Source organism: Oncorhynchus keta, chromosome 21 (assembly GCF_023373465.1).
Source record: "Oncorhynchus keta strain PuntledgeMale-10-30-2019 chromosome 21, Oket_V2, whole genome shotgun sequence".
In the NCBI taxonomy this organism is placed as follows: domain Eukaryota; kingdom Metazoa; phylum Chordata; class Actinopteri; order Salmoniformes; family Salmonidae; genus Oncorhynchus; species Oncorhynchus keta.
The window spans coordinates 33,394,986-33,422,799 of NC_068441.1; the positions used below are offsets into that span (position 1 = coordinate 33,394,986).

The 27,814-nt window shown below is 46.1% G+C and overlaps 1 protein-coding gene across 4 annotated transcripts in view; it reads left to right on the forward strand.

Annotated features, from left to right (window-relative positions):
* LOC118376044 (receptor-type tyrosine-protein phosphatase gamma-like) overlaps nucleotides 1–27,814 on the forward strand; it is a 305,336-nt gene that overhangs the window by 191,398 nt on the left and 86,124 nt on the right. For 3 of the 4 annotated variants that reach the window (XM_052473725.1, XM_052473724.1, XM_052473727.1), the window contains 3 exons: nucleotides 9,325–9,391; nucleotides 19,093–19,250; nucleotides 25,569–25,767. In XM_052473725.1, coding sequence (XP_052329685.1) covers nucleotides 9,325–9,391; nucleotides 19,093–19,250; nucleotides 25,569–25,767 — 424 coding nt within the window. The remainder of the gene's footprint in view (nucleotides 1–9,324; nucleotides 9,392–19,092; nucleotides 19,251–25,568; nucleotides 25,768–27,814) is intronic. The other variant, XM_052473726.1, reaches the window with a different exon arrangement.

A 27,814-nucleotide genomic window follows, 5' to 3' on the forward strand; every position in this document is an offset into this window, starting at 1 on the left:
GACAGACAGGTGTCATCAGGGAGTCATTGCGGTGGAAGAGAAGCACAGACAAACAGACCGGTGTCTTCAGCGAGTCATTACGGTGAAAGAGAAGCACAGACAGACAGGTGTCATCAGGGAGTCATTACGGTGGAAGAGAAGCACAGACAGAAAGACAGGTGTCTTCAGGGAGTCATTACGGTGAAAGAGAAGCACAGACAGACAGGTGTCATCAGGGAGTCATTACGGTGAAAGAGAAGCACAGACAGACAGGTGTCTTCAGGGAGTCATTACGGTGGAAGAGAAGCACAGACAGAAAGACAGGTGTCTTCAGGGAGTCATTACGGTGAAAGAGAAGCACAGACAGACAGACAGACAGACAGGTGTCTTCAGGGAGTCATTACGGTGAAAGAGAAGCACAGACAGACAGGTGTCATCAGGGAGTCATTACGGTGAAATAGAAGCACAGACAGATAGACAGGTGTCTTCAGGGAGTCATTACGGTGAAAGAGAAGCACAGACAGACAGATAGACAGACAGACAGACAGACAGACAGACAGACAGACAGACAGGTGTCTTCAGGGAGTCATTACGGTGAAAGAGAAGCACAGACAGACAGACAGGTGTCTTCAGGGAACATTACAGTGAAAGAGAAGCATAGACAGACAGACAGGTGCCTTCAGGGAGTCATTATGGTGAAAGAGAAGCACAGACAGACAGGTGTCTTCAGGGAGTCATTACGGTGAAATAGAAGCACAGACAGATAGACAGGTGTCTTCAGTGAGTCATTACGGTGAAAGAGAAGCACAGACAGACAGATAGACAGACAGACAGACAGACAGACAGACAGACATGTGTCTTCAGGGAGTCATTACGGTGAAAGAGAAGCACAGACAGACAGACAGGTGTCTTCAGGGAGTCATTACGGTGAAAGAGAAGCAGGTGTCTTCAGGAGTCATTATGTTGAAAGAGAAGCACAGACAGACAGACAGACAGACAGACAGGTGACAGGTGTATTCAGGGATTCATTACGGTGAAAGAGAAGCACAGACAGACAGGTGTCTTCAGGGAGTCATTACGGTGAAAGAGAAGCACGGACAGACAGACAGACAGGTGTCTTCAGGGAGTCATTACGGTGAAAGAGAAGCACAGACAGACAGACAGGTGTCTTCAGGGAACATTACAGTGAAAGAGAAGCATAGACAGACAGACAGGTGTCTTCAGGGAGTCATTACGGTGAAAGAGAAGCACAGACAGATAGACAGGTGTCTTCAGGGAGTCATTACGGTGAAAGAGAAGCACAGACAGACAGGTGTCTTCAGGGAGTCATTACGGTGAAATAGAAGCACAGACAGATAGACAGGTGTCTTCAGGGAGTCATTACGGTGAAAGAGAAGCACAGACAGACAGATAGACAGACAGGTGTCTTCAGGGAGTCATTGCGGTGAAAGAGAAGCACAGACAGACAGACAGGTGTCTTCAGGGAGTCATTACGGTGAAAGAGAAGCACAGACAGACAGGTGTCTTCAGGAGTCTTACGGTGAAAGAGAAGCACAGACAGACAGACAGGTGTCTTCAGGGAGTCATTACGGTGAAAGAGAAGCACAGACAGACAGGTGTCTTCAGGGAGTAATTATGGTGAAAGAGAAGCACAGACAGACAGGTGTCTACAGGAGTAATTACGGTGAAATAGAAGCACAGACAGACAGACAGGTGTCTTCAGGGAGTCATTACAGTGAAAGAGAAGCACAGACAGACAGGTGTCTTCAGGGAGTCATTACGGTGAAAGAGAAGCACAGACAGACAGACAGACAGGTGTCTTCAGGGAGTCATTGCGGTGAAAGAGAAGCACATACAGACAATGTCTTCAGGGAGTCATTACGGTGAAAGAGAAGCACAGAAAGACAGACAGACAGGTGTCTTCAGGGAGTCATTACGGTGAAAGAGAAGCACAGACAGACAGACAGACAGGTGTCTTCAGGGATTCATTACGGTGAAAGAGAAGCACAGACAGACAGGTGTCTTCAGGGAGTCATTACGGTGAAAGAGAAGCACAGACAGACATACAGGTGTCTTCAGGGAACATTACAGTGAAAGAGAAGCATAGACAGACAGACAGGTGTCTTCAGGGAGTCATTACGGTGAAAGAGAAGCACAGACAGACAGACAGACAGACAGACAGGTGTCTTCAGGGAGTCATTATGGTGAAAGAGAAGCACAGACAGATAGGCGTCTTCAGGGAGTCATTATGTTGAAAGAGAAGCACAGACAGACAGACAGACAGACAGACAGACAGACAGACAGACAGACAGGTGTCTTCAGGGAGTCATTACGGTGAAAGAGAAGCACAGACAGACAGGTGTCTTCAGGGAGTCATTACGGTGAAAGAGAAGCACAGACAGACAGACAGACAGACAGACAGACAGACAGACAGACATGTGTCTTCAGGGAGTCATTACGGTGAAAGAGAAGCACAGACAGACAGACAGGTGAAAGAGAAGCACAGACAGACAGACAGGTGTCTTCAGGAAGTCATTACGGTGGAAGAGAAGCACAGACAGACAGACAGGTGTCTTCAGGGAGTCATTACGGTGAAAGAGAAGCACAGACACGAGACAGACAGACAGACAGACAGACAGATAGGCGTCTTCAGGGAGTCATTACGGTGAAAGAGAAGCACAGACAGACAGACAGACAGACAGGTGTCTTCAGGGAGTCATTACGGTGAAAGAGAAGCACAGACAGACAGACAGACAGACAGACAGACAGACAGACAGACATGTGTCTTCAGGGAGTCATTACGGTGAAAGAGAAGCACAGACAGACAGACAGGTGTCTTCAGGAAGTCATTACGGTGGAAGAGAAGCACAGACAGACAGACAGGTGTCTTCAGGGAGTCATTACGGTGAAAGAGAAGCACAGACACAGACAGACAGACAGACAGACAGACAGACAGACAGACAGACAGATAGGCGTCTTCAGGGAGTCATTACGGTGAAAGAGAAGCACAGACAGACAGACAGACAGACAGACATCTTCAGGGAGTCATTACGGTGAAAGAGAAGCACAGACAGACAGACCGACAGACAGACGTCTTCAGGGAGTCATTACGGTGAAAGAGAAGCACAGACAGACAGGTGTCTTCAGGGAGTCATTACGGTGAAAGAGAAGCACAGACAGACAGACAGGTGTCTTCAGGGAGTCATTACGGTGAAAGAGAAGCACAGACAGACAGACAGACAGGTGTCTTCAGGGATTCATTACGTTGAAAGAGAAGCACAGACAGACAGGTGTCTTCAGGGAGTCATTACGGTGAAAGAGAAGCACGGACAGACAGACAGACAGGTGTCTTCAGGGAGTCATTACGGTGAAAGAGAAGCACAGACAGACAGACAGGTGTCTTCAGGGAACATTACAGTGAAAGAGAAGCATAGACAGACAGACAGGTGCCTTCAGGGAGTCATTATGGTGAAAGAGAAGCACAGACAGACAGGTGTCTTCAGGGAGTCATTACGGTGAAATAGAAGCACAGACAGATAGACAGGTGTCTTCAGGGAGTCATTACGGTGAAAGAGAAGCACAGACAGACAGACAGACAGACAGACAGACAGACATGTGTCTTCAGGGAGTCATTACGGTGAAAGAGAAGCACAGACAGACAGGTGTCTTCAGGGAGTCATTACGGTGAAAGAGAAGCACAGACAGACAGACAGACAGGTGTCTTCAGGGATTCATTACGGTGAAAGAGAAGCACAGACAGACAGGTGTCTTCAGGGAGTCATTACGGTGAAAGAGAAGCACGGACAGACAGACAGACAGGTGTCTTCAGGGAGTCATTACGGTGAAAGAGAAGCACAGACAGACAGACAGGTGTCTTCAGGGAACATTACAGTGAAAGAGAAGCATAGACAGACAGACAGGTGCCTTCAGGGAGTCATTATGGTGAAAGAGAAGCACAGACAGACAGGTGTCTTCAGGGAGTCATTACGGTGAAATAGAAGCACAGACAGATAGACAGGTGTCTTCAGGGAGTCATTACGGTGAAAGAGAAGCACAGACAGACAGATAGACAGACAGGTGTCTTCAGGGAGTCATTGCGGTGAAAGAGAAGCACAGACAGACAGACAGGTGTCTTCAGGGAGTCATTACGGTGAAAGAGAAGCACAGACAGACAGGTGTCTTCAGGGAGTCTTACGGTGAAAGAGAAGCACAGACAGACAGACAGGTGTCTTCAGGGAGTCATTACGGTGAAAGAGAAGCACAGACAGACAGGTGTCTTCAGGGAGTAATTATGGTGAAAGAGAAGCACAGACAGACAGACAGGTGTCTACAGGGAGTAATTACGGTGAAATAGAAGCACAGCCAGACAGACAGGTGTCTTCAGGGAGTCATTACAGTGAAAGAGAGGCACAGACAGACAGGTGTCTTCAGGGAGTCATTACGGTGAAAGAGAAGCACAGACAGACAGACAGACAGGTGTCTTCAGGGAGTCATTGCGGTGAAAGAGAAGCACATACAGACAATGTCTTCAGGGAGTCATTACGGTGAAAGAGAAGCACAGAAAGACAGACAGACAGGTGTCTTCAGGGATTCATTACGGTGAAAGAGAAGCACAGACAGACAGGTGTCTTCAGGGAGTCATTACGGTGAAAGAGAAGCACAGACAGACATACAGACAGGTGTCTTCAGGGAGTCATTGCGGTGAAAGAGAAGCACATACAGACAATGTCTTCAGGGAGTCATTACGGTGAAAGAGAAGCACAGAAAGACAGACAGACAGGTGTCTTCAGGGATTCATTACGGTGAAAGAGAAGCACAGACAGACAGGTGTCTTCAGGGAGTCATTACGGTGAAAGAGAAGCACAGACAGACATACAGGTGTCTTCAGGGAACATTACAGTGAAAGAGAAGCATAGACAGACAGACAGGTGTCTTCAGGGAGTCATTACGGTGAAAGAGAAGCACAGACAGACAGACAGACAGGTGTCTTCAGGGAGTCATTATGGTGAAAGAGAAGCACAGACAGATAGGCGTCTTCAGGGAGTCATTATGTTGAAAGAGAAGCACAGACAGACAGACAGACAGACAGACAGACAGACAGACAGACAGGTGACAGGAGTCTACGGTGAAAGAGAAGCACAGACAGACAGACAGACAGACAGACAGGTGTCTTCAGGGAGTCATTACGGTGAAAGAGAAGCACAGACAGACAGACAGACAGACAGACAGACATGTGTCTTCAGGGAGTCATTACGGTGAAAGAGAAGCACAGACAGACAGACAGGTGTCTTCAGGAAGTCATTACGGTGGAAGAGAAGCACAGACAGACAGACAGGTGTCTTCAGGGAGTCATTACGGTGAAAGAGAAGCACAGACACAGACAGACAGACAGACAGACAGACAGACAGATAGGCGTCTTCAGGGAGTCATTACGGTGAAAGAGAAGCACAGACAGACAGACAGACAGACAGACAGACAGACAGACAGACAGACAGACGTCTTCAGGGAGTCATTACGGTGAAAGAGAAGCACAGACAGACAGACCGACAGACAGACGTCTTCAGGGAGTCATTACGGTGAAAGAGAAGCACAGACAGACAGACCGACAGATAGACAGGTGTCATCAGGGAGTCATTGCAGTGAAAGAGAAGCACAGACAGACATGTGTCTTCATGGAGTCATTACGGTGAAAGAGAATCACAGACAGACAGACAGACAGACAGACAGACAGGTGTCATCAGGGAGTCATTGCGGTGGAAGAGAAGCACAGACAAACAGACCGGTGTCTTCAGCGAGTCATTACGGTGAAAGAGAAGCACAGACAGACAGGTGTCATCAGGGAGTCATTACGGTGGAAGAGAAGCACAGACAGAAAGACAGGTGTCTTCAGGGAGTCATTACGGTGAAAGAGAAGCACAGACAGACAGACAGGTGTCATCAGGGAGTCATTACGGTGAAAGAGAAGCACAGACAGACAGGTGTCTTCAGGGAGTCATTACGGTGGAAGAGAAGCACAGACAGAAAGACAGGTGTCTTCAGGGAGTCATTACGGTGAAAGAGAAGCACAGACAGACAGACAGACAGACAGACAGGTGTCTTCAGGGAGTCATTACGGTGAAAGAGAAGCACAGACAGACAGGTGTCATCAGGGAGTCATTACGGTGGAAGAGAAGCACAGACAGACAGACAGGTGTCTTCAGGGAGTCATTACGGTGAAAGAGAAGCACAGACAGAGTCAGAGAACAAGGGCTTCCTCTGCCGCTATCTCTTAAAAATCCCCCCTTTACCTAAAAGAAAAGTATTTGTCCGTCTGCCTGCCTGTCTGTATTAGTATGTGGGTTGTTACAAAAAGCTATTGGACAAGTAGCTATATTTTATTCTAAATAAAAAAACAAATAAATATTTTATTTCTGCAATGAAATTAACCTTCTACTGAGCACAGAAGGATGAGGACTCCACTTTGTTTCCCTGTTGGTTTGTATCTGTGCACTAACCCAGCATCATCACTCTCCAACATACACCCACAATGATCAATAATAACATGTTGGTACAATTATTTTAACATATTGGACCATGCATATAGCCTATGCACAGTCCATATTATCAGGTATGCTATTAAGAATAAGCATTATCACCTGTAGCCCAACTGATGCAGAATAGTGGCTAGAAATAAATAGGCTGAAGCATGAGGTTGTCTATCTGCATTTAGCCTATTGGACTAATCATTACAGATCCCAAATGGTTAGCATTCTATTGATGAATGTTGTCCCAAAAAAATTGCATATGCACAGTGAATATAATGTATGCCTACATGTTAGGATAACCTGCCACCCGGAGTAACATGCCCTCTGCCTGTACTTCTCACAGAAACCACTTAATGTCACCATCCCCCCCAACACCTTCCCTGGTTGCCAAATGATTTTGAGGTAGGGTAGCGTTTTACCCTAAGTTACCCTACAGTTGACCTGTGTTACATTTAGTCCCACTCTCCCCTATGCACTCACAGCAAATTGCTGAGTAAAAGACAATGCATGAATTTATGCTTCATCTAAAAATGTGGTGCGTTGCCTCCGGAGGCATTCAGAGGCCAAATTCATCGCCGTGCGCCTCCCAAACTTGAAAATAAGAATTTGTTCTTAACTGATTTGCCTAGTAAAATAAAGGTGAAAAAACTTAAATAAAAAACATTTGTAACAATGCCATATACATGACATGATTTCTTGACGGTAGGTAGGGGCGGGAGTTCCTGTATAAACACAAACTCACTTCCTTGACAACTTCCTTCACACCAGCTCTGCTCAACAGAAGTATGAATGCCCTGACTTCTGCAGAGGACGTCTCACCATTAATGCAGCATGGAAAATGCAGATGTCGGATTGACCATGCAGTGCCTTTTAGGTGCTTAATAATGCTGCTGCTCTGGGACCCCCCTTTTTTCAACAAGGACCATTAAAACTGCTGTTTTCGCAATTTCAAGCAGTGTTGTGCATTGACTGCTTGTCAGAATGCATGTTTCCCTCCCTAGGGCACAGGAAAGGGCCTTCCCCAAACTGTTGCCACAAAGACGTTAGCACAGAATCGTCTAGAATGTCATTGTATGCTGTAGCGTTAAGACTTCCCTTCACTAGAACAAACAAGTGTGAAAAACAGCCCCAGACCATTATTCCTCCTCTACCAAACTTTACAGTTGGTGCTATGCATTGGGACAGGTAGCATTCTCCTGGCTTCCGCCAAACCCAGATTCATCCATCGGACTGCCAGACGGTGAAGCGTGATTCAGCACTCCAGAGAAGTCCAATGGCGACAAGCTTTACACCACTCCAGCTGACACTTGGCATTGCGCATGGTAATTGTAGGCTTGTGTGCGGCTGCTCAGCCATGGGAACCCATTTCATGAAGCCCTCGACGAACAGTTATTGTGCTGACGTATCTTCCAGAGGCAGTTTAGAACTCAATGGTGAATGTTGCAACCGAGGACAGACTAATTTTACACGCTGCACGCTTCAGCACTCGGCGGTCCCGTTCTGTGAGCTTGTGTGGCCTACCACTTCGCGGCTGAGCCGCTGTTGCTCCTAGATCTTTCCACTTCACAGTAACAGCACTTACAGTTGACTGGCGCAGCTCCAGCTGGGCAGAAATTTGACAAACTGATATGTTGGAAAGGTGAAATCCTATGACGGTGCCACGTAAGTCACTAAGCTCTTCAGTACGAGCCATTCTACTGCTAATGTTTGTCTATGGAGATTGCATGGCTGTGTGCTCCATTTTATACACTTGTCAGAAATAGCCGAATCCACTAATTTGAAGGGATGTTCACATACGTTTGTATATTTAGGGTAGATAAACTATTAAAGTAAGTGGTTTTCTGATTCTTCTATTTAGTACTCGTTCTGGTTGCAGATGAAAAGTAAATATGGACTGTTCTAGCATCTTCAAAGTGTGCCTCAGCAGAATATTTTTTTCATGTTCCATATTTTTTGGGGCGTGTCGGCAAGGATTTAGCCATGGCAACGCCACAGTAAAATGGCTGGTTCTATTTCTATTATACTGATGTGGTCTATCCTAACACTCAGAGCCACACAAACAAAGTGGCCGGCACAGTTCCTCTCTGACAGAGAGGCAGGCAGGGTAGCCTAGTAGTTAGAGAGTTGGACTAGTAACCGAAAGGTTGCAAGTTCAAATCCACGAGCTGACAAGGTACAAATCTGTCGTTCTGCCCCTGAACAGGCAGTTAACCCACTGTTCCTAGGCTGTCATTGTAAATTAGAATTTGTTCTTAACTGACTTGCCTAGTAAAATAAAGGTACAATTAAATGAAAAGGTTGGAGTGGGGACACAGGTGTTTCTCGGTCTGTGGCTAGACAACAACGGACCTTGTGTGATTGAAGACCTAAATGCTACCACTGTTTTTCTGACAGCCCATCAGTAATTAGCATCAGCGCCAACACACATGTATCCCGCTGAATTACATTTTAAAGAGCAGGACACACACCTGACACACATATACACACACACAGACACACCAGTTTACCATTTCTAATCGAGCTGCATTTGGGCTCCCTGAGGGTGTATGAATGGTCACTAAGGGGTTCATATTATTATCCACATTCAGCACTTAGTTACAGACTATTACTCTCATTGGACTGACCTGAATTAGGAATGGGAAGGAAGATGAGGAGGAGGAGCGGCCCCCATATCTCAAACACTTTATCCCCTCTAAGTGTAAATAGCACATTGGGAATGTTGGTAATAAATGTGAAGCATGTTCTGAACTGAGTGTGGGTACTGTAACTGCTGTTCTGGGATGTCCTGCAAAATATCCTGTCTCTTGTTTGTTGTCTTCAGGTGGGGAGGAGAGACAATCCATCTGTAGAGCCCATCATCCAGGGACTGAAACGGGTGGTACACCACGGTGAGTATACCACGGACACTCACACTACTACTCTCTCTGTGTTCTCACTGTGCTGCTGTTCAACATCTTAGTTCTGTAGCACTTCTCAGTTAACTGCAGAGTCAGCAGGGCCCCAGTCTTCCCACAGAAACACAGATACACTAATGATTGTTAAAGAGGGTCTTGGCTTTATCACTTTTATCACTATAATTCATACTAATTATTGGATTTATATTGCGCTTTTCTACCAACTGAGGTACTTAAAGCGCTTTACATAGTAATGTGGAAACTCACCTCATCCACCATTTTTGTGCCAGAACACTCACCAGCTATCAGGTCGAGAGGTGAGGAGTGATTTTATACCCCTACTCTTATGATAAATGCCATGGGATTTTTTTTAAATAACCCCTTTTTCATGGTATCCAATTGGTATTTACAGTCGTCTCATCACTGTGTCTCCCGTACGGAAGTTCGAGAGCCGTGCATCCTCCGAAACACAACCCACACTGCTTCTTGACACAATGCCCACTTAACCCAGAAGCCAGCCACACCAATGTGTCAGAGGAAACGCTGTACACCTGGTGACAGTGTCAGCATTCACTACACCCAGCCCGCCACAGGGGTCGCTAGTGCATGATGGGACAAGGACATCCCTGCCGACCAAACCCTCCCTTAACCCAGACGACACTGGGCCAATTATGCTTCGCCCCATGGGTCTCCCGATCACGACAGAGCCTGGACTTGAACCTAGAATCTCTAGTGGCACAGCTAGCACTGCCTTAGACCACTGTGCCACTCAGGAGGCCCTAGTTCCATGGGATTTTAATTACCACAGAGGGTCAGGACACCTTTTAGCTCCCCATCTGAAAGACAGCACCTTTTGCAGGGCAATGTCCACTTCACTGCTTTAGGGGCATTGGGATCTCCTTAGCCCTTCAACACCACTTCCATCAGCATCTGGTCTCCCTTCCAGCCATGACTCACCCTGCTTAGCTTCAAAAGCAAGCCAGCAGTGGGATGCAGGGTGGTATGCTGCTGGCTATAGAGGTCACACACAAGAGCACTCAATGAATGTCCACAAAAAATACAAATAAAAAAGGAGAAAGAGAAATGATTTCCCAAGTTGTTGTTGTTTATGTTGTTTGTGAGGTTAATGTTTTGTTCATCACACATCTCCTTCACTGTCTATTTTCAGACATTACACATCTCCCAGACGGTCTATTTTCAGACATCACACATCTCCTTCACTGTCTATTTTCAGACATTACACATCTCCCAGACGGTCTATTTTCAGACATCACACATCTCCCAGACGGTCTATTTTCAGACATCACACATCTCCCAGACGGTCTATTTTCAGACATTACACATCTCCCAGACGGTCTATTTTCAGACATTACACATCTCCCAGACGGTCTATTTTCAGACATCACACATCTCCCAGACGGTCTATTTTCAGACATTACACATCTCCCAGACGGTCTATTTTCAGACATCACACATCTCCCAGACGGTCTATTTTCAGACATTACACATCTCCCAGACGGTCTATTTTCAGACATTACACATCTCCCAGACGGTCTATTTTCAGACATCACACATCTCCCAGACGGTCTATTTTCAGACATTACACATCTCCCAGACGGTCTATTTTCAGACATTACACATCTCCCAGACGGTCTATTTTCAGACATTACACATCTCCCAGACGGTCTATTTTCAGACATCACACATCTCCCAGACGGTCTATTTTCAGACATCACACATCTCCCAGACGGTCTATTTTCAGACATTACACATCTCCCAGACGGTCTATTTTCAGACATTACACATCTCCCAGACTGTCTATTTTCAGACATCACACATCTCCCAGACGGTCTATTTTCAGACATTACACATCTCCCAGACGGTCTATTTTCAGACATCACACATCTCCCAGACGGTCTATTTTCAGACATTACACATCTCCCAGACGGTCTATTTTCAGACATTACACATCTCCCAGACTGTCTATTTTCAGACATCACACATCTCCCAGACGGTCTATTTTCAGACATCACACATCTCCCAGACGGTCTATTTTCAGACATCACACATCTCCCAGACGGTCTATTTTCAGACATTACACATCTCCCAGACGGTCTATTTTCAGACATTACACATCTCCCAGACGGTCTATTTTCAGACATTATACATCTCCCAGACGGTCTATTTTCAGACATCACACATCTCCCAGACGGTCTATTTTCAGACATTACACATCTCCCAGACGGTCTATTTTCAGACATTACACATCTCCCAGACGGTCTATTTTCAGACATCACACATCTCCCAGACGGTCTATTTTCAGACATTACACATCTCCCAGACGGTCTATTTTCAGACATTACACATCTCCCAGACGGTCTATTTTCAGACATCACACATCTCCCAGACTGTCTATTTTCAGACATCACACATCTCCCAGACGGTCTATTTTCAGACATTACACATCTCCCAGACGGTCTATTTTCAGACATTACACATCTCCCAGACGGTCTATTTTCAGACATCACACATCTCCCAGACGGTCTATTTTCAGACATCACACATCTCCCAGACGGTCTATTTTCAGACATTACACATCTCCCAGACGGTCTATTTTCAGACATTACACATCTCCCAGACGGTCTATTTTCAGACATTACACATCTCCCAGACGGTCTATTTTCAGACATTACACATCTCCCAGACGGTCTATTTTCAGACATTGCACATCTCCCAGACGGTCTATTTTCAGACATTACACATCTCCCAGACGGTCTATTTTCAGACATCACACATCTCCCAGACTGTCTATTTTCAGACATCACACATCTCCCAGACGGTCTATTTTCAGACATTACACATCTCCCAGACGGTCTATTTTCAGACATCACACATCTCCCAGACGGTCTATTTTCAGACATCACACATCTCCCAGACGGTCTATTTTCAGACATCACACATCTCCCAGACGGTCTATTTTCAGACATTACACATCTCCCAGACGGTCTATTTTCAGACATCAAACATCTCCTTCACTGTCTATTTTCAGACATCACACATCTCCCAGACGGTCTATTTTCAGACATCACACATCTCCCAGACGGTCTATTTTCAGACATTACACATCTCCCAGACGGTCTATATTCAGACATTACACATCTCCCAGACGGTCTATTTTCAGACATTACACATCTCCCAGACGGTCTATTTTCAGACATTACACATCTCCCAGACTGTACATCGAAATTCCGCGCCTCTCATCTGGTCTTCCATCCATTTGTTTAAGTTTTTGGAGATACTTTACCTTGGCGTTTATTTTTAATCCCAAATTAGAGTCTGACCACAAGCTGTGAGCCCAGTCTTCCATCAAGAGGAAGGAAGTACAGCGAGTTCCCACACCCTGCTTCACTCCCTGTGTAGCGCTGCAAAGAAGAGACAGAAAAATTCATTGCATCTAAACCTCAATTTGTCAACACTCTGTCTCTCTCGCTCACACACACACACACACACACACACGCACGCACATAATTTACATACACAGCAGCAGCATCAAATGCATGCTTGCTTGTACCATTAATGTTTAATGCTAGGGTTACACAGATAGACATGCCTAGCTATGATGTGTATGGTCTGAAAGCGGAGTTAGCTGGTGTTGATACAAACATGAGTAATGTCGTGTCTCAACCAGCCCGTATCCGGATGTGCTTTACCATGTTTCCCTAATCCCCTACTGCATCTGCCTAAACACACACACACACACACACACCGGCCTGAACGAATTGCCCCTCAGGGATTCATGAAGTTGTATTGCATATGGAGCCATGCCGCTGTGTATGTGTGCATGCACACTTTGTGTGTACCAACACATACAGCTGGGTTAACAATGTCCTACTAACGTAGTTCTCTTTATGTGGGTCCACTCAGAGACAGACGGAGAGAAAACGTGTTAATGGAAGAAGGGAATAAACTGAGAGCATATGGTCACATGCTGATTCATCTCACTCAACTGGAGCTCCTCCGTGCTTGCCTGGGTCTTTATCCCATTCATTACACTGACTATCTATACTGAATGATCTGCCATGGCTGGAAGGGGGTAGAATGGGGCTAGCAGGCAAGTGTTATTGCTAGGTTTAGTGAACTAAAAAGCATGCTGGGTTGTGTTGTTCTGATGGTCCAAGGGAGGCTCCTGGTCCTCTGGCTGGGTACTTAAGCTATGTCCCAAATGTTACCCTATTCCCATAGTGCTCTGGTCAAGTAGTACACTACATAGGTGATAGGGTGTCATTTGGGACGCACCATACTGTCATCTTCTAGCTGGGTGGCGGTGATGGGCTTTCTTCCAGCTTGTTTGCCTCAGCCATCCATTCATTAGCAGGTCTGAGGGAGCACCACCATACGGCACTGGGCTCTCTTACTGCTGAAACAACCCACGATGTCGGGAACAGAAAGGGGTTGTGCTGTCTGACTACTGAAACAACCCACGATGTCAGTAACAGAAAGGGGCTGTGCTGTCTGACTACTGAAACAACCCACGATGTCAGTAACAGAAAGGGGTTGTGCAGTCTGACTACTGAAACAACCCACGATGTCAGTAACAGAAAGGGGCTGTGCTGTCTGACTACTGAAACAACCCATGATGTCAGTAACAGAAAGGGGCTGTGCTGTCTGACTACTGAAACAACCCATGATGTCAGTAACAGAAAGGGGTTGCGCTGTCTGACTACTGAAACAACCCACGATGTCAGTAACAGAAAGGGGTTGCGCTGTCTGACTACTGAAACAACCCACGATGTCAGTAACAGAAAGGGGCTGTGCTGTCTGACTACTGAAACAACCCACGATGTCAGTAACAGAAAGGGGCTGCGCTGTCTGACTACTGAAACAACCCACGATGTCAGTAACAGAAAGGGGTTGCGCTGTCTGACTACTGAAACAACCCATGCTCTACACGTCTGCTGTCACGTCCCACTCCCAATAGTCCAGAGTATAGCATCCTCTTCATCCTTCCATAGTGACATATATGACTGTTACTAGGATCTCCCTCATACCCACATGGCTTGGTTTATATCTTAACCTCAAGCTCAAGGTGTTGCTGCCACCACAGGTTTTCTCCAGCTCCCACTTTACGACCCCGGATTGTAACAGCAGCATCCAAGGAGGGAACTCTCTCTCCCTGTGGTTACAGCGGGCTACAGCAGCCTCTAAACACGGGAGGATGTATCCAAGGAGGGAACTCTCTCTCCCTGTGGTTACAGCGGGCTACAGCAGCCTCTAAACACGGGAGGATGTATCCAAGGAGGGAACTCTCTCTCCCTGTGGTTACAGCGGGCTACAGCAGCCTCTAAACACGGGAGGATGTATCCAAGGATGGAACTCTCTCTCCCTGTGGTTACAGCGGGCTACAGCAGCCTCTAAACACTGGAGGATGTATCCAAGGAGGGAACTCTCTCTCCCTGTGGTTACAGCGGGCTACAGCAGCCTCTAAACACGGGAGGATGTATCCAAGGATGGAACTCTCTCTCCCTGTGGTTACAGCGGGCTACAGCAGCCTCTAAACACTGGAGGATGTATCCAAGGAGGGAACTCTCTCTCCCTGTGGTTACAGCAGGCTACAGCAGCCTCTAAACACTGGAGGATGTATCCAAGGAGGGAACTCTCTCTCCCTGTGGTTACAGCGGGCTACAGCAGCCTCTAAACACGGGAGGATGTATCCAAGGATGGAACTCTCTCTCCCTGTGGTTACAGCGGGCTACAGCAGCCTCTAAACACGGGAGGATGTATCCAAGGAGGGAACTCTCTCTCCCTGTGGTTAAAGCGGGCTACAGCAGCCTCTAAACACAGGGAGGATGAATCCAAGGAGGGAACTCTCTCTCTCCCTGTGGTTACAGCGGGCTACAGCAGCCTCTAAACACCGGAGGATGTATCCAAGGAGGGAACTCTCTCTCCCTGTGGTTACAGCGGGCTACAGCAGCCTCTAAACACGGGAGGATGAATCCAAGGAGGGAACTCTCTCTCCCTGTGGTTACAGCGGGCTACAGCAGCCTCTAAACACGGGAGGATGAATCCAAGGAGGGAACTCTCTCTCCCTGTGGTTACAGCGGGCTACAGCAGCCTCTAAACACGGGAGGATGTATCCAAGGAGGGAACTCTCTCTCCCTGTGGTTACAGCGGTCTACAGCAGCCTCTAAACACAGGAGGATGAATCCAAGGAGGGAACTCTCTCTCCCTGTGGTTACAGCGGGCTACAGCAGCCTCTAAACACCGGAGGATGTATCCAAGGAGGGAACTCTCTCTCCCTGTGGTTACAGCGGGCTACAGCAGCCTCTAAACACCGGAGGATGTATCCAAGGAGGGAACTCTCTCTCCCTGTGGTTACAGCGGGCTACAGCAGCCTCTAAACACGGGAGGATGTATCCGAGGATGGAACTCTCTCTCCCTGTGGTTACAGCGGGCTACAGCAGCCTCTAAACACGGGAGGATGTATCCAAGGATGGAACTCTCTCTCCCTGTGGTTACAGCGGGCTACAGCAGCCTCTAAACACCGGAGGATGTATCCAAGGAGGGAACTCTCTCTCCCTGTGGTTACAGCGGGCTACAGCAGCCTCTAAACACGGGAGGATGTATCCGAGGATGGAACTCTCTCTCCCTGTGGTTACAGCGGGCTACAGCAGCCTCTAAACACGGGAGGATGTATCCAAGGATGGAACTCTCTCTCCCTGTGGTTACAGCGGGCTACAGCAGCCTCTAAACACGGGAGGATGTATCCAAGGATGGAACTCTCTCTCCCTGTGGTTACAGCAGGCTACAGCAGCCTCTAAACACAGGAGGATGTATCCAAGGATGGAACTCTCTCTCCCTGTGGTTACAGCGGGCTACAGCAGCCTCTAAACACAGGAGGATGTATCCAAGGATGGAACTCTCTCTCCCTGTGGTTACAGCGGGCTACAGCAGCCTCTAAACACGGGAGGATGTATCCAAGGATGGAACTCTCTCTCCCTGTGGTTACAGCAGGCTACAGCAGCCTCTAAACACGGGAGGATGTATCCAAGGATGGAACTCTCTCTCCCTGTGGTTACAGCGGGCTACAGCAGCCTCTAAACACGGGAGGATGTATCCAAGGATGGAACTCTCTCTCCCTGTGGTTACAGCAGGCTACAGCAGCCTTTAAACACGGGAGGATGTATCCAAGGATGGAACTCTCTCTCCCTGTGGTTACAGCGGGCTACAGCAGCCTCTAAACACGGGAGGATGTATCCAAGGAGGGAACTCTCTCTCCCTGTGGTTACAGCGGGCTACAGCAGCCTCTAAACACGGGAGGATGTATCCAAGGATGGAACTCTCTCTCCCTGTGGTTACAGCGGGCTACAGCAGCCTCTAAACACGGGAGGATGTATCCAAGGATGGAACTCTCTCTCCCTGTGGTTACAGCGGGTTACAGCAGCCCATCGATGGATTAGTTGTCAGAGCAGGACACTTATCTGATCGTCCTCCTCCTCCTCTTCCTCTCCTTTCTGTTAAGCCTTGATGTTGCCAAACAAATGCCAGAAGGAGGTTTTTAGGCAGGAAATCTCCATGTAAAACAGGACGCCAGCGAAAATCTCTTAGAGTGATGTTCCCAATAACTGTAAATAAACACAGATCCTCCAACCTGATTTCAAATCAAATACTTGAACTATGGGTGATTATGCACAGTAAATAAAAGACACAATATGTCTATTTTCTATTTAAATATGTGGGAATAATCTACACTTTGTTTACAGTATGTGGGTCTCTGAGTGTGTGTGGGTCTCTGAGTACACCTATGTGAGAATTCTGTTCATTGACTACAGCTCAGCGTTCAACACCATAGTGCTCACTAAGCTCATCACTAAGCTAAGGACTCTGGGACTAAACACCTCCCACTGCAACTGGATCCTGGACTTCCTGGTGGGCCGCCCCCAGGCGGTAAGAGTAGGCAACAACACATCTGCCACGCTGATCCTCAACACTGGGGCCCTGTTCACTCAAGACTGCGTGGCCAAACACGACTCCAACACCATCATTAAGTTTGCTGACGACACAACAGTGGTCGGCCTGATCACCAACAATGAGACAGCCTATAGGGAGGTGGTCAGAGAACTGGCAGTGTGGTGCCAGGACAACAACCTCTCCCTCAATGTGAGTAAGGCAAAGGAAATTATCGTGGACTACAGGAAAAGGAGGGCCGAACAGGCCCCCATTTACATCGACGGGGCTGTAGTGGAGCTGGTCGAGAGTTTCAAGTTCCTTGGTGTCTACATCACCAACAAACTATCATGGTCCAAACATACCAAGACAGTCATAAAGAGGGCACAACAAAACATTTTCCCCCCCAGGAGACTGAAAAGATTTGGCATGGGATCCTCAAAACGTTCTACAGCTGCACCATCGAGAGCATCCTGACTGGTTGCATCACCGCCTGGTATGGCAACTGCTCAGCATCTGACCAAATGGTGCTACAGGGGGTAACTCTTCTTGGAACTGCATTGTTGATTAAGGACTTGTAAGTAAGCATTTCACTGTAAAGCCTACACTTGTTGTATTCGGCACATGTGCCAAATAAAGTTTGATTTGAGTTGAGTGTGTGTGTGGGTCTCAGAGTTTGTGTGTGTGTGTTTCTGAGTGTGTGTGTGTGTGTTTCTGAGTGTGTGTGTGTGGGTTTCTGAGTGTGTGTGTGTGGGTCTCAGAGTTTGTGTGTGTGTTTCTGAGTGTGTGTGTGTGTGTGTGTGTTTCTGAGTGTGTGTGTGTGGGTTTCTGAGTGTGTGTGTGTGGGTCTCTGAGTGTGTGCAGGCTGTGTTTGTGTGTTGATATGTGCGTTTCTATTCTCCCCTCAAGAGAACGATGATGTGTTAGTTCATTTTTCTCTGTGTTGATGTGTTAGTTCATTTTTCTCTGTGTTGATGTGTTAGTTCATTTTTCTCTGTGTTGATGTGTTAGTTCATTTTTCTCTGTGTTGATGTGTTAGTTCATTTTTCTCTGTGTTGATGTGTTAGTTTGTTTTTCTCTGTGTTGATGTGTTAGTTCATTTTTCTCTGTGTTGATGTGTTAGTTCATTTTTCTCTGTGTTGATGTGTTAGTTCATTTTTCTCTGTGTTGATGTGTTAGTTTGTTTTTCTCTGTGTTGATGTGTTAGTTCATTTTTCTCTGTGTTGATGTGTTAGTTCATTTTTCTCTGTGTTGATGTGTTAGTTCATTTTTCTCTGTGTTGATGTGTTAGTTCATTTTTCTCTGTGTTGATGTGTTAGTTCATTTTTCTCTGTGTTGATGTGTTAGTTTGTTTTTCTCTGTGTCGATGTGTTAGTTTGTTTTTCTCTGTGTTGATGTGTTAGTTAGTTTTTCTCTGTGTTGATGTGTTAGTTCATTTTTCTCTGTGTTGATGTGTGTGTTAGTTTTTTCTCTGTGTTGATGTGTGTGTTAGTTTTTTCTCTGTGTTGATGTGTTAGTTTGTTTTTCTCTGTGTTGATGTGTTAGTTAGATTTTCTCTGTGTTGATGTGTTAGTTAGATTTTCTCTGTGTTGATGTGTTGACACTGCTATGCTTTATCTTGGCCAGGTCGCAGTTGCAAATTAGAACTTGTTCTCAACTAGCCTACCTGGTTAAATAAAGGTGAAATAAATAAATAGTTTAGTTTTTCTCTGTGTTGATGTGTGTATCTGTTCTGTCTCTCCCCCTTTCAGAGAAGGAGACATTCCTGAGTCCATTTATCCTGAGGGATCTGCTACCATCATCGTTGGGGAGTTACTACCGCTACACAGGCTCTCTCACCAGCCCGCCCTGCAGCAAGGTGGTCGAGTGGATCATCTTCTCCAGGCCCGTCTTACTCTCCCACTCACAGGTCAGTTACACATGCACATACACACACACACATTTTGGGGAGTAAAACTGTATTCCCATTCAAAATACTATTTTCCCTAACCCTTAACCTAAATCCTAACTTTAACCCCGAACCCTAAACATAACCCTTAAGCGTAAAATAGCATTTAAACAAATTCAGGTTTTGAAAAAAACTTTTGAAAACTTTTTTATTTTTCTACCTTGTCAGGACATTCTGGGGACTTGTCAGGATATTCTGGGGACTTGTAAGGATATTCTGGCCCTGATAATGTAGGAAAACATGTACACACACACTATCATCTCGGCTTGGGCGGTATACCGCATATACCGTAAATCGGGATATTTGGAAAAAGCCACGGGATGGTTTTTCATTACCGTCAATTCAATTAAAACTACGTTTTTTCAATTTAACTGTCACATTATTTGGAAGATTACAGTAGTCCCCAGTCACATGGGGACTGTTGACAAACATACAAGGACAAGAGACTGAGCCTTGTGAGTCACTCATGGTTTTGCAGTGCCAGGTGATCTAATTACAGTATGGAATTAACAACTAAATGTTTGCCAGCTAGATATCTTATAACTGTTAAGTTAACTATCTAAAATGTGCTAAATGCTCTGCAATTTTGCATTTGGCTTGCTAATTTAATAGCTAGTTAGCTATCTAGCTGTGGTTAGCTTCTTCCAAAATCAAGCATTCAAATGCTAACAGCAGAGATCACCCCTCCTGGATCAAGATCCTTGCTGGCTAATATTTGTGTTGTGTGTGCATCAAACTGTGAGTAGCATTGTTGAGTTACTTGTATAGTTTAGGACAGAAACTGTACAAAATGTTCGCAATGTGCTCATTACCTTTTAGTTAGTATTCTCTATGGGATTTGCCATGTACTTGTTAGCATTGCTAACCTTCGGATTATAGCGTATCAGTGTGGTTAGAAAACAGCGCTCCCTGTGTTCCGTGCCGGTATTACCGAATATCCCAGTCCTTAACACAATCCTCCAGTCCTTAATACAGTCCTCCAGTCCTTAACACAGTCCTCCAGTCCTTAATACAGTCCTCCAGTCCTTAACACAGTCCTCCAGTCCTTTATACAGTCCTCCAGTCCTTAACACAGTCCTCTAGTCCTTAATACAGTCCTCCAGTCCTTAATACAGTCCTCCAGTCCTTAACACAGTCCTTCAGTCCTTTATACAGTCCTCCAGTCCTTAACACAGTCCTCCAGTCCTTAACACAGTCCTCCAGTCCTTAATACAGTCCTCCAGTCCTTAATACAGTCCTCCAGTCCTTAACACAGTCCTCCAGTCCTTAACACAGTCCTCCAGTCCTTAATACAGTCATCCAGTCCTGTATACAGTCCTCCAGTCCTTTATACAGTCCTCCAGTCCTTTATACAGTCCTCCAGTCCTTAATACAGTCCTCCAGTCCTTAATACAGTCATCCAGTCCTTAATACAGTCCTCTAGTCCTTAATACAGTCCTCCAGTCCTTAATACAGTCCTCCAGTCCTTAATACAGTCCTCCAGTCCTTAACACAGTCCTCTAGTCCTTAATACAGTCCTCCAGTCCTTAATACAGTCTTCCAGTCCTTAATACGGTCTTCCAGTCCTTAACACAGTCCTCTAGTCCTTAATACAGTCCTCCAGTCCTTAATACAGTCCTCCAGTCCTTAATACAGTCCTCCAGTCCTTAACACAGTCATCCAGTCCTTAACACAGTCATCCAGTCCTTTATACAGTCCTCCAGTCCTTAATACAGTCCTCCAGTCCTTAACACAGTCCTCCAGTCCTTAACACAGTCCTCTAGTCCTTAATACAGTCCTTAATACAGTCCTCCAGTCCTTAATACAGTCCTCCAGTCCTTAACACAGTCATCCAGTCCTTAACACAGTCCTCCAGTCCTTTATACAGTCCTCCAGTCCTTTATACAGTCCTCCAGTCATTTATTCAGTCCTCCAGTCCTTAATACAGTCCTCCAGTCCTTAATACAGTCATCCAGTCCTTAATACAGTCCTCTAGTCCTTAATACAGTCCTCCAGTCCTTAATACAGTCCTCCAGTCCTTAATACAGTCCTCCAGTCCTTAACACAGTCCTCTAGTCCTTAATACAGTCCTCCAGTCCTTAATACAGTCTTCCAGTCCTTAATACGGTCTTCCAGTCCTTAATACAGTCCTCTAGTCCTTAATACAGTCCTCCAGTCCTTAATACAGTCCTCCAGTCCTTAATACAGTCCTCCAGTCCTTAACACAGTCATCCAGTCCTTAACACAGTCATCCAGTCCTTTATACAGTCCTCCAGTCCTTAATACAGTCCTCCAGTCCTTAACACAGTCCTCCAGTCCTTAACACAGTCCTCTAGTCCTTAATACAGTCCTTAATACAGTCCTCCAGTCCTTAATACAGTCCTCCAGTCCTTAACACAGTCATCCAGTCCTTAACACAGTCCTCCAGTCCTTAATACAGTCCTCCAGTCCTTAATACAGACCTCCAGTCCTTAACACAGTCCTCCAGTCCTTAACACAGTCCTCCAGTCCTTAACACAGTCCTCCAGTCCTTAATACAGTCCTCCAGTCCTTAACACAGTCCTCCAGTCCTTAACACAGTCCTCCAGTCCTTAACACAGTCCTCCAGTCCTTAATACAGTCCTCCAGTCCTTAACACAGTCCTCCAGTCCTTAACACAGTCCTCCAGTCCTGAATAGAGTCTTCCAGTCCTTAACACATCAACACAGAGAAAATCAGTCCTCCAGTCCTTAATACAGTCCTACAGTCCTTGACATACCAGATGCCGTGCGTACACATACCAGGCGTCTTACATCACCGATATAGAAATATACATCACTTTGGAACTGCAGGGAAATCTAATATTTTAACATAAGAAAAGAAGGGAGCCCACATTGCATAGAATTTGTCTACAGACTCATTGAGTGTGTGCTTAATTTTTTCCACTTTATGCAATTCAAAACGGATTGAATCCAAAGAGCATGAGAAGGGGGTGCAGAGGATTTCCATGTAAGTAAAATGAATCGTCTCGCTAACAAAGTGATAAAGGCAATTGCATCCTTATTCATTTTGGTCAGTTGTATTGTGGGTAAGGAAACCCCAAATAATGCAATTAAAGTGTCTGGCTCGATCTGTGTGCCGCTTAATTCTGAGAGTGTGTTAAAGATGTCTTTCCTGAAACCAACAAGAGATGGGCAACACCAAAACATGTGTACATGATTATCTGGAGACTGGTTACATCGTACACAATTAGGGTTCACATCCTTGTAAATTTTGGACAACTTGCTTTGGTCCAGTGGGCCAAATGAATGAGTTTGCATTGAATGAGACCGTGCCGAGCGCAAATAGAAGAGGTGTGTACCCTTTTGAGTGGCCCTTCCCATAGTTCATCAGATATTTCCTCACCCCGTTCCTCCTCCCATGAGGATGTAATATTGTTTAATGAGGTGGTTTGTAGTGAGCAAATTTGGATATAGATTATTGACAAGGTGCCTTTCAGAGTAAGAAGTGGGATAAGAAATGTGTCTACCTGTGTTTCACCAGGAAAGGCAGGGAATCGGAGATCTATGTTGTTGATGTACCTCCGGATTTGTAAGAAGATAAAGAAATTATGTCTGGGAGATCAAATTTAGCTGATAATTGTTCAAACTTATTAAATGTATTGTTAATATAGCTCTCTGAATCTTTTAACACCGAGACTAGACCATGTTGAGAAAGCACCATCATTGGGAGAAAGCACCATCATGGGGAGAAAGCACCATCATGGGGAGAAAGCACCGTCGTGGGGAGAAAGCACCATCATGGGGAGAAAGCACCGCCATGTGGAGAAAGCACCGTCATGGGGAGAAAGCACCGTCATGGGGAGAAAGCACCATCATGGGGAGAAAGCACCATCATGGGGAGAAAGCACCGTCATGTGGACAAAGCACCGTCATGTGGAGAAAGCACCGCCATGTGGAGAAAGCACCGTCATGGGGAGAAAGCACCGTCATGGGGAGAAAGCACCGTCATGGGGAGAAAGCACCGTCATGGGGACAAAGCACCGTCATGGGGAGAAAGCACCGTCATGGGGACAAAGCACCGTCATGGGGAGAAAGCACCGTCATGGGGAGAAAGCACCGTCATGGGGAGAAAGCACCGTCATGGGGAGAAAGCACCGTCATGGGGAGAAAGCACCGTCATGGGGAGAAAGCACCGTCGTGGGGAGAAAGCACCGTCATGGGGAGAAAGCACCGTCATGGGGAGAAAGCACCGTCATGGGGAGGCACCATCATGTCATGTGGGGAGAAAGCACCGTCACCGTCGTGGGGAGAAAGCACCGTCGTGGGGAGAAAGCACCGTCATGGGGAGAAAGCACCGTCATGGGGAGAAAGCACCGTCATGGGGAGAAAGCACCGTCATGGGGAGAAAGCACCGTCATGGGGAGAAAGCACCGTCATGGGGAGAAAGCACCGTCATGGGGAGAAAGCACCTTCATGGGGAGAAAGCACCGTCATGGGGAGAAAGCACCGTCATGGGGAGAAAGCACCGTCATGGGGAGAAAGCACCGTCATGGGGAGAAAGCACCGTCATGGGGAGAAAGCACCGTCATGGGGAGAAAGCACCATCATGGGGAGAAAGCACCATCATGGGGAGAAAGCACCGTCATGGGGAGAAAGCACCATCATGGGGAGAAAGATGAGTTTGAGGCTACAGGAGCCAAAGAAGAGGTTGTTTGAAACCCAAAGTGGCGCCTAAATTGATTCCAGATCTTCAATGTTGTTTTGACACATGTGTTTGGTGAAGGAGGAGTAAGGGCCTGTAACGGGAGGAGCGAGGGAAGACAATGATGCCGGTATAGATGAGGCGGCCTCCATCTCTAGCCACATTGGGAGTGGGAATATCTCTCTGCTCTGCAAACAGTACTGAATGATCCTAAGGTTAGCGGCCCAATAATAGAATCTGAAATCTGGTAGTGCTCGACCGCCGCCTGGTCTAAGCCTCTGCAAAAGCTGTTTTCCTATCATAAGGGGCTTTTTGTCCTATATAAAGTTAGAATTAGGCTGTTGATCTTTTTGAAAAACTTATTGGGAAGAAAAATCTGAAGGTACTGATAGAGATATAAGAATTTAGGAAGAGTATTCATTTTAATAGAATGAATTATTGTGACTAAGGAGAGGTGTAGCAAAGACCAGCGTTCAAAGTCGTCCTTAGTACAGGTTAAAAGAGGAGCAAAGTCGTCCTTAGTACAGGTTAAAAGAGGAGCAAAGTCGTCCTTAGTACAGGTTAAAAGAGGAGCAAAGTCATCCTTAGTACAGATTAAAAGAGGAGCAAAGTCGTCCTTAGTACAGGTTAAAAGAGGAGCAAAGTCATCCTTAGTACAGGTTAAAAGAGGAGCAAAGTCGTCCTTAGTACAGGTTAAAAGAGGAGCAAAGTCGTCCTTAGTACAGGTTAAACGAGGAGCAAAGTCATCCTTAGTACAGATTAAAAGAGGAGCAAAGTCGTCCTTAGTACAGGTTAAAAGAGGAGCAAAGTCATCCTTAGTACAGGTTAAAAGAGGAGCAAAGTCGTCCTTAGTACAGGTTAAAAGAGGAGCAAAGTCGTCCTTAGTACAGGTTAAAAGAGGAGCAAAGTTGGCCTGAAAAGTGTTTTCAAATCTGATTGTGACATGCACCCCGAGATAAGTAAAACTTCTCAGCTGCTTTATAAATATACTGCTACTGTAGAAAGGGTAATAAATAGCACACCAAGTGCTTGGCTTTTAATAATCCTTTCTCAGTAAGACCTGGTCTTATGATCTTATTTGGATTATCTTAGTATGTGCAACACTTGGTTATATACACAGATATTCACATATCTCCTTGAGTGTACAATTGCATGTTTGAAGAGCTCCGGATGAGATATGTCCACAAACCTGCAGCAGAGGACAAATCCTTTGTTCTGTATTGGATCACTGGATGCAGAGTATTGACTGTGTACTGCAATGTTTTATGGCGTTCATATATGGTCTCTTATGAATACGTAATTCATTTTTCCATCCGTCCAAATAAGAAATTGATTCTAGCCAGTCTTTAATGGTTAGTCATTACAGCACTCTGCAGGACATCAGTCAAAGAGATCGATGGCAGAACATTTGCCCCATTGAAATGTTACACACTCCTGGAGCCAGTCGAGCAGAACAGAGGCACGTTTATGTCCTTTGATTCAGGGACACACACATGCACCCCCTCCAACCAATACACAACACACACACACACACACGCAAAATAGTCACATGCACACACACACACACTGCTTCTGCCTTACTGAAGCCTATCCCTCTCTCTCTCTTCTTCTGTCTAGCTGGAGGCATTCTACTCCATCTTCACCACGGAGCAGCAGGACCATGTGAAGTCAGTAGAGTACCTGAGAAACAACTACAGACCCCTTCAGGACCTGGACAACAGGGAGGTGTCGAAGTCCGCTGTTAAAGACGCCTGGCAGAGGGACCTGACTGACAGCCTGGGACTAGGTACAGATGTCATCACAGACGCATCCAGAGGTACCACGCTATACACTCTCTTACATTCAGTCAGTCACCAGACACATCCAGAGGTACCACACTATACACTCTTACATTCAGTCAGTCACCAGACACATCCAGAGGTACCACACTATACACTCTCTTACATTCAGTCAGTCAGTCAGTCAGTCAGACACATCCAGAGGTACCACACTATACACTCTTTTACATTCAGTCAGTCACCAGACACATCCAGAGGTACCACACTATACACTCTCTTACATTCAGTCAGTCAGTCACCAGACACATCCAGAGGTACCACACTATACACTCTCTTACATTCAGTCAGTCAGTCACCAGACACATCCAGAGGTACCACACTATACACTCTCTTACATTCAGTCAGTCAGTCAGTCAGTCAGTCAGACACATCCAGAGGTACCACGCTATATACTCTTTTACATTCAGTCAGTCAGTCAGTCAGTCAGTCAGTCAGTCAGTCAGTCAGACACATCCAGATGTACCACACTATACACTCTCTTACATTCAGTCAGTCAGTCACCAGACACATCCAGAGGTACCACACTATACACTCTCTTACATTCAGTCAGTCAGTCAGTCAGTCAGACACATCCAGAGGTACCACACTATACACTCTCTTACATTCAGTCAGTCAGTCACCAGACACATCCAGAGGTACCACACTATACACTCTCTTACATTCAGTCAGTCAGTCAGTCAGTCAGACACATCCAGAGGTACCACACTATACACTCTCTTACATTCAGTCAGTCAGTCAGTCACCAGACACCAGACACATAAAGAGGTACCACACTATACACTCTTTTACATTCAGTCAGTCAGTCAGTCAGTCAGTCAGTCAGTCAGACACATCCAGAGGTACCACACTATACACTCTCTTACATTCAGTCAGTCAGTCAGACACATCCAGAGGTACCACGCTATATACTCTTTTACATTCAGTCAGTCAGTCAGTCAGTCAGTCAGACACATCCAGAGGTACCACACTATACACTCTCTTACATTCAGTCAGTCAGTCACCAGACACATCCAGAGGTACCACACTATACACTCTCTTACATTCAGTCAGTCAGTCAGTCAGTCAGTCAGACACATCCAGAGGTACCACACTATACACTCTCTTACATTCAGTCAGTCAGTCAGTCAGACACATCCAGAGGTACCACACTATACACTCTTTTACATTCAGTCAGTCACCAGACACATCCAGAGGTACCACACTATACACTCTCTTACATTCAGTCAGTCAGTCACCAGACACATCCAGAGGTACCACACTATACACTCTCTTACATTCAGTCAGTCAGTCAGTCAGACACATCCAGAGGTACCACGCTATATACTCTTTTACATTCAGTCAGTCAGTCAGTCAGTCAGTCAGTCAGACACATCCAGATGTACCACACTATACACTCTCTTACATTCAGTCAGTCAGTCACCAGACACATCCAGAGGTACCACACTATACACTCTTACATTCAGTCAGTCACCAGACACATCCAGAGGTACCACACTATACACTCTCTTACATTCAGTCAGTCAGTCAGTCAGTCAGACACATCCAGAGGTACCACACTATACACTCTTTTACATTCAGTCAGTCACCAGACACATCCAGAGGTACCACACTATACACTCTCTTACATTCAGTCAGTCAGTCACCAGACACATCCAGAGGTACCACACTATACACTCTCTTACATTCAGTCAGTCAGTCACCAGACACATCCAGAGGTACCACACTATACACTCTCTTACATTCAGTCAGTCAGTCAGTCAGTCAGTCAGACACATCCAGAGGTACCACGCTATATACTCTTTTACATTCAGTCAGTCAGTCAGTCAGTCAGTCAGTCAGTCAGTCAGTCAGACACATCCAGATGTACCACACTATACACTCTCTTACATTCAGTCAGTCAGTCACCAGACACATCCAGAGGTACCACACTATACACTCTCTTACATTCAGTCAGTCAGTCAGTCAGTCAGACACATCCAGAGGTACCACACTATACACTCTCTTACATTCAGTCAGTCAGTCACC